Source organism: Phyllostomus discolor, chromosome 2, assembly GCF_004126475.2.
Source record: "Phyllostomus discolor isolate MPI-MPIP mPhyDis1 chromosome 2, mPhyDis1.pri.v3, whole genome shotgun sequence".
In the NCBI taxonomy this organism is placed as follows: Eukaryota; Metazoa; Chordata; class Mammalia; order Chiroptera; family Phyllostomidae; genus Phyllostomus; species Phyllostomus discolor.
The window spans coordinates 203,284,354-203,299,537 of record NC_040904.2 but is presented as its reverse complement, the minus strand read 5'-3'; the positions used below and the strand labels follow the sequence as shown (position 1 = coordinate 203,299,537).

The 15,184-nt window shown below is 42.6% G+C and overlaps 2 protein-coding genes and 1 long non-coding RNA gene across 4 annotated transcripts in view; 1 reads left to right on the top strand and 2 right to left on the bottom strand.

Annotated features, from left to right (window-relative positions):
* Positions 1–3,986, top strand: part of LOC118499171 — a 28,408-nt gene extending 24,422 nt beyond the window's left edge. The window contains exon 4 of the long non-coding RNA XR_004901695.1: positions 3,948–3,986. This is a non-coding gene — a long non-coding RNA (uncharacterized LOC118499171). The remainder of the gene's footprint in view (positions 1–3,947) is intronic.
* TXNRD1 (thioredoxin reductase 1) overlaps positions 1–15,184 on the bottom strand; it is a 53,161-nt gene that overhangs the window by 30,321 nt on the left and 7,656 nt on the right. For both annotated transcript variants that reach the window (XM_028532377.2, XM_036019515.1), the window contains exons 3-5: positions 4,385–4,507; positions 2,516–2,588; positions 1,211–1,330 (exon numbers count right to left, since the gene is read on the bottom strand). In XM_028532377.2, coding sequence (XP_028388178.1) covers positions 1,211–1,330; positions 2,516–2,588; positions 4,385–4,471 — 280 coding nt within the window. In that variant the 5' untranslated portion in view covers positions 4,472–4,507. The remainder of the gene's footprint in view (positions 1–1,210; positions 1,331–2,515; positions 2,589–4,384; positions 4,508–15,184) is intronic.
* On the bottom strand, positions 10,253–14,302 carry EID3 (EP300 interacting inhibitor of differentiation 3). The gene has a single exon (XM_028532378.2). It carries the CDS (start codon positions 11,597–11,599, stop codon positions 10,445–10,447), a length of 1,155 nt encoding a protein of 384 aa, XP_028388179.1. The 5' UTR covers positions 11,600–14,302; the 3' UTR covers positions 10,253–10,444.

The following is a 15,184-nucleotide window of genomic DNA, read 5'->3' as shown; positions in this document are numbered from 1 at the left end:
TAAATAACTAAGTTTTAAGACTGTGAGATTCGGGGAGTTTTTGCTGGTTTTAATGTACAGATGGGGACTCTGATTGTAGTGGCTTATTGCTGTTACATGACAGCGACAGGGATACTCTTTTGCTGGAAAGAAAACATCGAATTCACCAGGTTATTTCACCACCCACCTGACGACTGAGTCTGTCAGACTCAACAACTCAGTTGGCCCCAGTAATAAAATTTGCCTTCAGCAGGGGCCTGTACTTACCTCCTATCTTTTCAAGATTCTAAAGACCCAAGAATCTTTTCAAGATTCTAAAGACTTTCCTCTAAGAGTCTGAGGAAAGAGCTATAACCCCAGGAAAACTTTTAAAGGAACTGACTTCTAAGATTTCAGACTTGAAGAAAAAGTACTGCTGATTTTAAAGGAGAAAGAAAAGCACCAGTAAAGAAAGCATGACTAGTTTGAGTGGAAGCAAAGTTTTTCAAAGCATGTATTTACGCTTGGGTTTTTTTGTTTTGTTTAAATAATAAACTATTAATTAAAACTAAAAATAAAAAAATAAAAAAACCCCACAAAATAATTTACCCCAGCTACTGGCTGGAAGATGTTTCCTCGGTTGTCCCATAACCCACAGATCTCACAACTGAACTCAGACAGGGGCTGCAGTGTCACACTTGGAGGACGCGGTGACCTAGGTCATTCATGAGCCATGAAGCTGCGCCAGTCCTCACGCTATTCTCCTCCCAGATAATGCAACGTACTTTGTAAACTCAACAAATCCCTCAGCTTTCCTAGGGCACTCTACATATTTTTAATCTGACAAAGACTAACCATCTGCTCTCTTCCCAACAGGCCAGCCATCTCCCCACCCCCAAAATACCAGCTCATGAAACAGACTTCTTTGGATGAAGAAAAATGTGCAGCTTCAAAAGGAAGTAAATGTAACTTGTACTCTCCTATGAAGCTCTCTAACGATGAGAATTTATTTGAAAGAATTCTGGTTTTCTATTAAAGAAAGATACTCCAAGTGCAACCTCTGTTCTTACCATGATAGCTGTGTAGCCACCTGACACAGAGTAACTGTAGTGATTTTATCCTTTTAAAGTATGAACCATAAAAACCACTCCCAGGCCACCGCCAGTCCCACAGAAATGGACGATGCACCGAGAGATCATGCACAGCTCAAACTCCCCCAAAGCACAGAGGGAACAGCCGCTCTCCCCCGTACCCATCTCCTCGACTTTCCACCCGTAGTTCCGAGAGTCTCTCAGCGCTTGTCCCAACAAAGCTGCCTGGTGCATCAGTTTCTTCGGTATGCAGCCCACGTTCACACACGTTCCTCCGAGACCTGCAACAACAGTGAGATGCCAGTTCACAGGCCGCTCCGTGGTCCTTCAGAGGAAAAGGGCCCCAATGGTTACCATTCTGAGAACCCTTAACGGAGTCAATACTGTTTGTACAAGCTTATGCCTAAGTCCTGTGACATTTCTAAGTTCAGACAACCTTACATGCCAAACAGAGCCATCCGAAGACAATACAAAAATGAGATTTCTACAACTTCCACGTACTTCGAAGGTTCAAAGTAATTGACTGCTGGTACAGATGCCAGAAATTGAAATTTTACTTTGTGCACAAGCCTGTACTTGCCACAGAGGCCGCGAACAGAACTGCCTGATGGAGCGGTTGGGAAGCTGAGCACGACTGGGCTGTAGTGGCTCTGAAGCGACATATAAAGTTGGGTGTCTAGGAGCATTTTGTAAACTGTATTTTTATTAGTTTTATTATCAAGGCATCAACCCCCATGACCGCCGTGAAGCCCAGGCCGGGTTAACAGTGACGTGTGCTGGAGGTAGCCACACGCCACTCTGTACTTTCTGGTGATAGCCGCTCTCTTCTCTCTCTGCCTCGGATGAAAACCCAAACCCACGAGGCCTCGATCCTTGCCCTCCTATTCCTGGAAGATGTCAAAACCAACTATGTAGGAGGCGTTTTCAGAGGAGAAGACCACTCAGTCTCCCCAGAAGACAAACCCTCTACTTTGCTTTATGAGGCTGATAGCAACTCCAAACCACGGCCAGGTCAGGAGCTGCGCAGGCCTCAATACGTGAGCATTGTTTTAAATCCCCACCCAAGGACATGTTTTTATTGATTTGAGAGAGGCAGGGGGGAGAGGGAAAGGGGGAGGGAGAGAGAGGGAGAAAAAAAGAAATGGGGGGTGGAGATGGGAGAGAAACATCACTGGGTTGCCACCCTGACCAGGGATCGAACCTGTAACCTAGCTACATGCCCTGACTGGAAACTGAACCCACAACTTTTGGTGTATCAGGACAACATTCCAACCAACTGAGTCACCTGGCCAGGGCAGAACCTAAATTTTTAACATTTAACTGGAGTCCCCTTTAACTTAGCATAAAACAGATACATGTTCTATTTTCTATTTTTTTTTATAATTGGGTTTTAGGAGCCATTTAAACCAGAATCAAGGAAAAACCTGCTCCTACAAATTCACTTCCAAAATATTTTAAAAACTTACCCCATTTAGTTCCAAGAGGAGTTGGCGTGACAAAATCCAGAACCATCACCTTCTGGTTAAATCTGGCTGCCTCCTGGAAAATAAGATTATTAAAATGAGTTGGAAAGGTTAACAAGATAGACTGGAAATGGGATGTTAAAAATCCATGCTGCTTTTATTAGGCTACAATGCCTAAAGCATAAACAGTAACCAGTGATTAATACCTGGGAATTTCATATAATTAGTGCTACTTCAGAAAAAAATTAAGCAATGCTTAGATAATCCTAAGAGTAGCTTTAAGAATATGCAGATTACAGTTATAAAATTGTCCATCAACTGGAAACCCCAGCACTCTTGCATAATCCCACTCAACCAGTAACAGATTAAGCAACAATCTGAAAAACATATGGCTGTTTCCAAGCAAGTGTGAACTAGCCAGTAAAACAGATTTACTGATAGTCTACAGCCCTTGATTCTGCATGTACCCTATAATATTTTTAAGTACTTTTGGTTCTATGCAGAATATTAGAGAAGTTTTTCTGTTGAAATTGTGATTTACTAAAATCTTCATGTGAAGAGCAAATGAAAAGTTGGCATCTCTAAGGTTTCCAAATCTGTTTTAGGGGAGTGATGACAGTCAGAAGCTCATTTGGAAGAGTATCCATTATGTTTCTCAGAGAATAAGCTTTGTGTACTGGCAACTTCCAAGACATCCAGGACTTATCTCAAGGTACTGACTCTACGTGTCTTTCTTTTTTTTTCTTTAAGATTTTATTTATTTATTTTTTAGAGAGGGAAGGGAGGGAGATAGAGAGAGAGAGAGAAACATCAATGTGCGGTTGCTGGGGGTCATGGCCTGCCACCCAGGCATGTGCCCTGGCTGGGAATCGAACCTGTGATGCTTTGGTTCGCAGCCTGCGCTCAATCCACTGAGCTGCGCCAGCCAGGGCTCTACGTGTCTTTCAAAATCACCATCGCTCCAGCATAACACGCACACCCAGTGCTACTCCGGAGTCATTTACAGCAGAGCACTGCTTGACACCAGCTACTGGCCTGCTCCTAATTGGGGAAGCTTCTTTTGAATCTACCTTTACTGATTCACCACAAGCTACACCTTCAAGGAGTATACGCACTTCATCTTTTAAAAGAAACTCTGCAGTGAGAATGACAGTTCCAAGGGCCCCTTCACACACGAAAAATGTATCTCAATTCATGGCCAGGAGCCTCACTCCTACCTCCCTGGATCACCCCCAGGCCACAGTTAGCGGTCATTCTCTTAGCTCCCTTTATAAACACGAGAGGCAAATCACTTTTACTGGGCTTAAGAAATCCAACTGCTCTCCATCTTTCTGTTGGAGAGGAGTTTCGAACAGGGAAATCAAAGTGAAAAAACATTAATATTTGACCCTGGCTGGCGTAGCTCAGTGGATTGAGTGCAGGCTGCGAACCAAAGTGTTGCAGGTTTGATTCCCAGTCAGGGCACATGCCTGGGTGGCAGGCCATGACCCCCAGCAACCGCACATTGATGTTTCTCTCTCTATCTCCCTCCCTTCCCTCTCTAAGAAAATAAATAAAATCTTTTTAAAAATGACAAAGAAAAAATTTTTAAAAACCATTAATATTTATTAAGAATAGAAATATATGTATTTAATTTCATTATCTTTGAAAAATCAACCAAACTTACAATGAATGAAAATGCATCCAAAACACTGGGCCCAGTGCTTTCATGTAAAGAACATATAGTTCAACCTGGAAAAGTGACTGATAAAATGGTCCCCTTAACATGTTCCACCCAAGGTAATGTGCAAAGTGTGACAGGAGTGGCTCAGACAAACCCCACGGGGAACCTGGAGACCTGACGTGACCCACGTCTCACACAGGGAGCCTTGCCTTGGCGGCTGCCAGTCCCCCGGAGCCCCCTCCGATGACAATGAGGTCATAGTCGTAGGACTCGGGGAGATCCTCAGAGCCGTTCATGGTTAGTAGCTTCTGAAGTCTGCCTTCCTGATAAGCCTGAAGAAGAAAAACAACAAAAAGGAAAAAGCTTTCACTTGAAAGCCACAGTGCCTGAAAAGCTGTGTGAGAAAACCTTTCTTTAAACAAAAGCAAAGGGAATTTTCACAGGAAACGATGTCGTTTGATTCACAGGACAGCACACAACTGGAAACGTTCGACCTTCTCACATCACCTTCTCACATCGCAGAGAGCTACTGTGAAGTGTCGCCTGAGCAAGGTCCCGGTGGCCCGGTGACATCCATCTAGGCCTAAATTAAGTTTGGTCGGCCCTTTTATCCTAGCACTTTTAAACTAGGTTTTTAAACCATTTTTACTGCATGTCTTTTAATAGAATCATTGATACAATTTGTCAATTATCTTTCCTTTCTAGTCAGAGGTGGAATAATGAGTGAGTGGGCTTACATCTCAGATGACGGCAGGGGCCCAGCAAATAGCAATGAAGACAGAGTAGCCAAATACTTAAGGGTTTTCTGCATTTTTCAGGTAAGGCCTCAAGTCTAGAAAGTCAGAACTCAATCATGAACTGACATACACCTGCAGAAAAAGGTAAGTGTAGAAGTCTCTGCTTTTGCATAATAAATAAAAGGGGGGATACATAAATAAACACGGCTCTATAAGGCTCGCTTCTTTACCTGTGTGCAAAGCCTCCTATGCTGTATTTATTACTTAGTTTCCATGTACTTAACACATGAAAGACTTTATAATATGACTGTTAGACTTTTAATTGTATTTTTATGATGAATATTTCTATTTTTAATTTTTTACTGTATTTTTCCCATTACCTTTTAGTTCCCTTATACCCACCCCATGAAGACTTTTAGTTTTAAAAAACCACTTCATGCCCCTAGTTTTTATATACATTATTTATCATTTCCTATTAGTTTTGAACACTGTTTTGGTGATATATTTTATATTACCTTTTATTAAAACAAAAATCTGTGCTAATATGAGATAAAACCTGGTAACGTTAAAAAACATTTTTTTTTGTGATGCTCATTAAAAATCAAGTTTTAACCTTCATAGAAAAAAGCCCCCGAACTTACCAGCCTAGACTGTACATTTTTCTCCTGCCTACCATCAGGTGTGGGGGGTGAGAGGCAGGGCCTGGGGTCAGTAGAACAGGATGCTTGGGGCGTGGGAGAGGGTGCAGTGGAGGAAGATGGTGGAGGTGGAGGAGGAGGTGGAAGAGGAGGCGGAGGCGGAGGCACAGGCAGCGCTGCAGGAACACAGGGGGGCCCGGGGACGGGAGGCAGGACACCGGGACACCAGTGACAGTAGGGACAAGACCGCGTCACCCAGACCGTCTGTACAAAAGGCCTAACATGAGTGGCTGGCAAGCACAGCCAGTATTCATCAACTGGCATTATGGCACAGGGTCCTCCTTCGACACAGGGCACTGTGGGGGGAAAAGAATTTGGAAATGACAACTATTCGGATCAAAGGATCAATGCAATCTTCAGATAGCAAGCGTTACTCTCTAGTTCGTCTCGAAGAGCACAAAGCTGGCTTGCTGGTTTGAAAGAATTAATAAGTACAGCTAGGCGTTCTTCTGGAAAACAACTATATTTAATCTCAGCCTCGCTTTATCTGCACGTACTTGGCGCAGATGGTGCCAGAACACATCACTGGCTGTATAAAACCACCGTTTCCGTAACCGCCTCCCCCAACACATCTACTAGAATGGGGAAAAAATGCACTGTCATGCTGAAAAGCCACATACTCCCCCAACAATGTTTATAATCTGTGCTGTACTGAAATTCTGTATCAGGGGGTCCAAGGTTAAAGTCAAATTATACCAACCAGTGCACACCCTTGACAAAGAAAGCGCTGAGTGAGCCTGAACATTGTAACTGTAAAACCAGTAAGACATAGGCAACTGAAACATCCACCTGACCCCAGGACTAAACACGGTCTCTTTAAACTTGAATCTAACTCGAAAGCGCAGTGGCTGTCATTCAGCTCCAGGTAAGTGGTTTCCCTCCTGAAACATAAACAGGGCGGGCAGTGGGAGACAGGCCACACGAGGAAGGAGCGTGCAGATGGGGTAAGGACACGAGAAAAACAAATGCTCCCCCCTCCCTCCTCCAATTACAGCTGCTAGAAATAGTGGCTGCTGACCGTAGCAGCTGATATAGAAGAGGGGTTCACACTTTTTAGCCTCAGGATCCCTTGACAGCCTTAAATTATTTAGGATCCCAAAGAGCTTTGGTCAATGGAGTTTGTTTATAACATTTAGCACATTAAAAATTAAAACGAAGAAAAAATTTTAAATATTTTAAATTATTAAAGTATTACATTTTTTAAAGGTTGTTAAACATAATTTATTTTAAAACTTTTAATTAGTGAGAAGAGTGGCGTTGCTTTGTACAGTATCTTTGTAATTCTCTTTAATATCTGTCTTGATAAAAGGCAGCCCGTATCTTTTCTGTGTTCACTCAGTTGCAACATCACTTGTTACGGACGTAGCTTCTGGAAAACTCCATGGTAGACTTGTGAGAACTCGAGTGAAAAGGACAAACAGGATCTTTAGTACTGTGAAGGTATTTTTGACCTCAGGACTCCCAGAGAGGGCCTCAGCGGGACCCAGACCACCCTGGGGACCACCGCAACAGGACGTACGTGCACATGCACGCACGACACCTCACCTGTGGGTGTTTGCAGGCTTCCCTGGTGGCCGCTCTCCCCTCTCTTTATCTGCCTCTCAGCAATGCCTCCCCACTACCCCCCACCCGCCCGCCCCAGTAAAACACTGCTCCAGATTCCCCGGAAGAAGGCCAAAAGCAATTCAAGTGTACTGGAGTTCTTTAAAATCAGAGTAAGTCATATTTATTTCCCCCAAACAGGATTTCTATCCTTAGACACAGATTTATACTGGGGCTTCTTACCATTAGACCTGAGTTCTGGTGTTGAACTGACCTACTATAAAACGCTTGCTCTACTGCTCGCTAAGCCAGGTAACTTGTGCTAATTGCTTGCTTTTAGAAGTCCCTGTCTTTTCATTTGTAAAGTTAACATACCCCTGTAACGCTCCAAACTGCAGTTTAAGTGAGACCATACATATGAGCACAGTGGCCGGGAGGAAAACCCCCTGTAAGTTACTAACTCTCCCCTACCCAGAGAAGGGAACCTGCCTGGGACCACACACAAAAGCTCCGGAGTGTTTAACAGATGTCCCTTGCACTTCCCTGCACTGCCCCCTACCTGAAATACCCTCTTCTGGTCAAATCCTGACCCAGTACATAGGCAGACTGAGAGTTCAAAGGGTCCTTTTATCAATACTCTAAGAGCCCACCATAAGTCCATTTCCTCCGCTGTCTCCCTGAAGTTCCCAAACCACATTCTCCTTTTCTTTCCTGCAGCTCTATTCACACACAGTGTCAGGGCACTTAGCACAGGCTGTTCCACCCCATTTAATCCTCACAATAGTCTTCCAAGCAGATGTCTTTCCCATTTCAGAAATGACAATCCAGACAGAAGCCCTTAAGAGATGAAGAGCCTTGCCCATTAGTCAAGAATGGAACTCAGCTCTGTAAGAGGATAAATCTCTTGCTTTTCTCACTTATGCCATACTCAGTTATTCATATTTCAAAGTTCTTGTCACATACATTTTCTAATTTTATCCTTACTGTAAATTTGCGATTGGTATTATTCCCACTTAGTAAATCAAAAACCGAAGGTTTACCGGTTCAATGATTTGCCCAAAGTCTCTACTGGAATGTTAAAGGGTCAGGATCCGATCCCAGGTCCTTCAATCACAAAATGGTTGTTACCTACCAAAGTTCTGGTAAATAAAAAAATTTTTCCTGTAATATTCTTCAGTTGATTTTATTGAACTTGTGAAACTTAAGCCACTCCATTAGTGGGAAACCAGCAGATGCGCAGTTTGGTTGATACCCAATCTCTATAATTAAATTATCTATTGGTCAATTCTCCTCTTTCTTCCAGGTAAGCAAGCGGTCACTTTAATTTCGAAGTGTTGCGGTGACCCAGGTATCATAACCAGTAAAAACAAAAACAAGAGGTCGAGTTCATTTATACCTTACCAGCTACAACTGTAGAGAAGACCCCCAACCTTTGCGTTCTCTGTTAATGCATCACCAAGTCTCAACCACTCCGAGTCAAGACACCGGGCATTTGACAGAGCAATCTGGTGGCAAGGAAAGAACGGGAACAAGACCGTTTTGCTCTCATTTTAAGAGTACCTTTTCCTCAAGCAGCAAATCTCTGGAAACCAAGGAGCTCAGTTAGTGAGGACACGCGCAAGTGAGGAGCAGCAAGACGGAAAGATGCTCTCCCCACTGCTGAATAAAAGGGTGGCAGACCCCGGGAACAGGCAGCATTCCTTCAGATTTTTGTGTGAACTAGTCTGTCTAGATGAGGAACTGCGGGGAAGGTCAAGGATTAGGGCATGCAGAACTACACACTGACCGCAAACTGGAAGGGTTCATCTGCTAGGAAAATAATTGACCAAGTTTGGTGAGAAATTTCTTTTTTTGCTAAAAACCTTCACCGTTACTAAAGAACCTTTCCCTCTCCCCCCCTACCTCTCGCCACCCACATATAAGATCTCTCCTCTCAATCTGACAACATTCCTTTAGCCTTTGGATTTCCCTCCACATACCACACTAGACCTAGCAGGACAATTTACCATTACTGCTATGCAAAATGCTTATCCACTTGCCAAATAATGGCAAAATCCACCAGGACCAAAGTAAAGTCCAATAGGGATGGGGAAAAAAGGTTTATTGGGATGCTCTCTCTACCTTCAAAAACTGTTTTTTTCTTAAAGACTTAAAGTTTTGGCAATAACCTCCAAATAAGGATGTAATTTATATTTTTAAAACAATCGAAAGTAACAAAAAGAAAAAATGATGGCTGTATGAATAAATTAATCAATTATTTCAGGTTAAACAGGAACAGTTTCCAGGCATTTAAAGTCCTATCAAGGAATGCAAAACTGAATTGAGAACAAATATTCAAGGTTGTTACATAATGAAACATCACTGATTTCTGAAGCACATTCTGTGTACTAGCAGAAGTTACAAAGAGAAACTAGGGACCAGGGAAGAAATTAACCAAGCAGATAAAGACTAGAACTGGATGTGAAAAGATGTTGTTTGAAATAATCTGACAAAAATATCATTTACCTCTGAGAACTAATCGACAAAATAAATGAATTTTTGCCCAGTTTAACATTCAAATGGAACACTTAAAATAGAAAAAGTTATGGTTCTCTGGTGCCGTACCTTCTCATGATTCCACATATTTGGCTTCCGTGTGCCCTGCCCAGTATACCATTCCTACCTGTGGCCAATCCCTACTCACCTTCAGCACTTAGTTGATGCCTCACCTAATGCAGTAGATACCCTATTGCTTTGGAGTCTAATCACAGAAGAATTATTTAGAATGTGGATACCCACTAACTAATCTGAGTCGTCCTAGCAATGGAGCAAGGCAACTAACATTTTACAATGTTAATACTGCATATTCACTGACCTACTGATAGTCTTTCTTTACCATTTTTTTAAACCTACTCTTTCCCCAGTCTGATTAGGAGTCCCATATGGGATTCCCTTCATTCCCTGTAACAGAGGAACATGGTATCACAGAGCATCATAACTAATTTGTTTTTGTAAATACCAAATACCTTTTAATTTCTGAAATTTTAGGCTGATTTTATTAATAAAGTCTTAAAGGACATTCAAAATTTTTTTCCATGAACATGCCACTAATTTTTTAAACAACAGATCATGACAACTTTATAAACTACCAAGAAAAAAAATACACTGCACAGTAAAACAATTTCTGATGTTCTGGAAAATACTTTTTCACTTTACAAGAGGTACAATATGTGCTTCTGTTGGGATTTTACACTCTATTTTGAGATGCTTTAGAAAAGCCACAAAATGCACCCTATACTAAGAACAAGAATATTTAGTAGGAGTTTGTGATCATAGCCTCTGAAATTTCAAAAGTCGCCACGATATTTTTCCAGTCCTGTAAACTCAAAGATATAACTCCTTGTTTCCGGCCATGGGAACTGGGGTCACTTCCCTCACCCACTTGGTTAATATTAATTGGCTCTAATATTGGCAGCCTGTCTTGGTCAAGCCTTATTCTTGCGAAACCATCCCTTATAATGAAAGAAACATAAAATATATTCTCCACAGTACGAGAAAAAGACTTTGGATCAACCACAAACTCAAAATAGGACACAGGAGTATCAGGATACTTTCGAAAGTACGTCTGCAACAATCCCAAGATTCTTTCCACTTCTTTTTCTGTGGCTTCTTGATTACTACTCAGGTCCAGCCTCCTCAGCTTTGTAGGCATATCCCCATTTTCTTCCATTCTGTGAGCTTTTTTATGGTGTTCAGATCGGTGTTTTGGTGCAGAAGAATGCGACTTGAAGGAACCAAAGATAAAGTGGAATGTTTCAGCTCGCAACATCCAGGACGCTGCTTCTTTGTGCACTGTCTCCCAGAAGGAAAGAGCTATATTATCATCACAGCCGCTCAACTCATTGTGCTCATCATCTTCCATCCAGTTCATGCCCACAAATATAAACAGAAAGTCACAAAATGCAACTTGATTAAAATAGTTCATATCAGAATTTAGCTGCTTGGCTTTTTCTTTACCCAAATCAGAAGCCAAAACAAGGAACTGGGCATCGAGAGCTGCTTCTCTTGTTCGGCTCACTCCATCGAACAGGACATTGGCTTCCTCCAGGGCCTCGGTTAAGGAGTCGCTCGCCGTGTTCACTATGTCTTCCCGGTTCTGCTGGACGTTATGGATGAGCTGCCGGTACTGCTTGCGGATATTCCGGCACTTCTCCTCGTCGGCCGCAAGCCCCAGGAGATTTGGATCTATGTGGGCCTCCCCGAAGCTGAAGTCGTCAGAGCAGCCGTCAGAGCAGCCGTCAGAGCAGCTGTCAGAGCAGCCATCAGCCCCCAGCGCCACTTCCACCTTCATGGGCTCTTCGTCCTCCGCCGCCTGCTTCACAGAGTGCGCACTACTGGTGACGGTACGCACCGCCGGCTCCTCCGCCTTCTCCTCGTGTCCCCGCAGGGGATCCTTTTCATCTGTCATGCTGGTGACCGCGGGGGCTCAGCTAGCGCTCTGCTAACGGCCTGCGCAGGGTTTCCGACAACGGCGGAAATTGAATGGGTCGGTCGGAGCGGAGGCTGCCGAACGCCCATGCGCCCCGGCGGCGTCGCCAGGAAGCCCCGCCCCAGCGCGCGCCGCCCGAGCGGCACACGCGCACAACACAGACGCGACAATGCATCCCAACCCTAGGCTCCAGGAACATCCGCTCGAGCGATAGGTGTTCTTTTGGCGTTTTCTGACAGTGTCGTGTAGCTTTCAAAGAAACACCTGGGTGATTTATGACAAAACTGAGGGGAAACTAAAGGTCCTGCAGTTTAAAACACTTGCTGTCACATATTGGAGTTAAGTCGACCTTCATCTTTCATTCTTACTATGATTCAAAGGATCTTCCTTATTTTTATTTTTATCTTTTGGAAAACTAAATCTGGCCAAGTTACAAACTGCCCCTAAGGCCAAGGAGCTTGACGCGCAGAACCACTACACAAACAGGCGGACTTCTAAGGGTCTATTTGCAAGGTGGTTGTTTGTAACTCAATTCATTATACAAATGTAAATTGAGTCAATTACTTTCACGGGCCCTCAAAAGCCCTCAAAGGCCCAACATCCTCCAACCTACCCCATGGGAGGTCGAGGGTATTCACAAAGTGTATTTCAGTGCTAGAGCAAGCTAAAAAATGGGGGCGGGGTGGGGGCGCGAGAGGTATTACCCAGGTGATCTTTGGTTCCACCATCCAAGGGTGGTGGAAGGATAAAGTGAGTACATTCTCTGCAAAAGAGCTGTTTATTTGAAAGCTGTGAAAACCTAAAAGCCACAGATTGAATGGATAGTAACTCTGAACCCTAAAAGGTGAGCAAAGCTGTAAAGATTTTAAACACAATTTGTTATATGAATATAAAAGTGAATGCTGTAAATCAGGCGACTAACCTAGATTGGAAAATTCACCCACCAGTTTACTGGGAATTCCAGTACAGCTGGAGAAAGGCCTCCGCTCAGCAGTCACATGAGCAGCAAGTACACATAACATTAAAACGGAATAATTTGGTTTTAAGTAGGGGTAGTAGAGGAAGAAGCATACATTTTTCAAAAACACCACACGTTATGGGTACTTGTGCATATATATTATTCTACCCTATTATACTGCTGGCTTCTCTAAAGCAAGGAGGTATATAAATCTTCCAAGCAAAGCTGTTTTCACATGGATGCGTTTGAGTATGCACATTTGAATGTATAAATGAATGTAGACGAAAAACTTTGGTCCAATACTATTGCAAGTTACTTGGCAAGAAAAGATTTAATTGCAGAGAACAGCTTAAGAGAATGAAATGCTCTTGCTTTTCGTTTTACTCATTGAAAATAAAAGTTGACTGCTTTTCAGCCTTACCCTTCTCGGAAAAAAGCAAGAGCAAAACAAAGTCGGGGCCCAGGATCAAGAAGGCGCCACATTTTGCCCCCAAGTCTGGCCAATTACCAACTGATATTTAAACCTGTTTTAAATCTTGGATGAAAACACATAGCTAATTCCAACTCCCAAATCCAAGAAATGTTTGTTTTTATCGTTAACCATATTCTTGGGAACTTCCAAAACCCACTTCACATTCCATAAAAGTAACCCAGAACTCCAAAAGGTAAATCAACCTTCCCACCCTAAGGTGCCTATTTTCTCCCGGCTCAGAGAAGGGAAAACAGGCTCATACCGATTTGCTCCATACGGAGCCTTTCATCTAAGAATTTCAAAACGCTTTACAAAAGCAAATTAATTCTCCTAACCTACTTATAAAGTATTACTAATACTACTCACAGGGATTTCTCAGGAGATAACAGCCCACACAATTCGCTTAAAGCAACAGAACACATAAAGACAGCACCATATCATTAAGGTGTGATTTCCAGTGCTTAATTCATTCTGTGCTACATCTCTGTCCCTAAGGAAGCTCAGTAACATGCAACTTAAATCATCGTCATTGAGCCATGTTCACATTATATTCTGCCTTCTTAAATCTGCCTTTAGAACACGAGCTTCAGATGTAGCCTCAAAGTAAACATTTCACGTCTAATGGTTTTCCCTAATCATTTATAGAATGGGAATTTCTACACTTGTGAATCTTTAAATCCCTAAACAGTGACTTTCTAACCTAAGGTCAAATTACCAGTAATAATTGTATAAATGCCACTTTACAAAGGAGAGAATAGCAATACACAATTTTAGTTATACTGGCAAACTTCTCTGTGACTTGTAACAAAAAGCAAAAAAGCACTATTACTCAAAGAAATCACTAAAGTCTACCCTCTTCATGCAGTAAGACTGGTACAGGCAACCAATGGCACGCAGCTCGGCCTCCAAGACAATTCAGCTCCTCTCCTCCCCTTTTCCTCCTTCAGGTGTTGCTGCCAAGGGCTCCAATGGTCTTCCATTTCCTTCCTTTCTTTCTTCCGTTTTCCCTCCTGCGTTATTTTTCAATCCCTTTGCTGGGCCTTCAGATTCATTCATTCCAAGCATTCTTAAGCTCCTCCCCACAACCCCCAGTGCTCGACACAAACATGAAGGGATGGATGTCATCAATTACAGGTCTCTCTCTGGCCAAATAAAAAAAGAACACAGACAGGGTCCACTGTCTTTCCCAGTGGGATTTTAATTTCAGGATCACTCTATAAGAGGGGTATCAAACTCATTCTCACCGGGGGCCACATCAGCCTTGTGGTTGCCTTCAAAGAGCCAAAATAATTTTAGGACTGTGTAAATGTAACTACTCCTTCACTGTTAAGGAGCTAAAATTACACTCGGCCCTTTGAAGGCAATCACCAGCCTGATGTGGCCCCTGGTGAACATGGAGTTTGACACCCCTGTTGTATAACAGGTAGATGTTTAAGAGTTTAAGTGCTGCACTCGGGTAAGAATTATCCTGCCATCTAGCGACCGCCCTAAACATTTTTGTTCCTTCTTTCACAGCACATTCTCTCCTCTCATCCTGCCCGGGTAACTATTTCATATTGAGCTGTAAAGAGATGTGGTAAAAGTCCTAGTTTACCACAGATTTGTCAGAGTAGCAGAAGGCAAGGTATATTTTCTTTTCCTTCTTAATTTCCTTTAAGTTTATGTTCCTGAATGTATACTTTGCTTCGACTGATTTTTAGTATTAATGGCAAACTTTGCTACAACCAAGCAAATGGGTTTTTGAGAGACCATGAATAGTGAGGAAAGAGGCAAACCTGGGTTCCAGTCGTGACCCATTAGCCACTAATGTTACCTTAGCCAAGTTGCTTCACCTCCAGGCCTCCAGCTTCCTCATTAGTAAGAAGGGAATACTACTATTTACATCATTGTTACTCTGTGTATTGAACGAGAATTACGTGATAGATTTGACAATATGTACAACTACTGAGTAGATATTTAATAAATCTTACATTATCCCAAAGATAGCAAATGTTTAATAAACATTAGATACCAAATAGAAAAATATATATACAAACCAGTAGCTTTACTCATTGATGCTGTTTTAGAAACAGAAAAATATTTTAAAGGTTGAATCCATAAGGAGGAATAAAGGAATATATCCCACTATAAGAAA

What these genes read in the sequence shown, in the direction of transcription:
- EID3 (XM_028532378.2), bottom strand. Translation starts at nt 11,599, where the DNA reads ATGACAGATGAAAAGGATCCCCTGCGGGGACACGAGGAGAAGGCGGAG.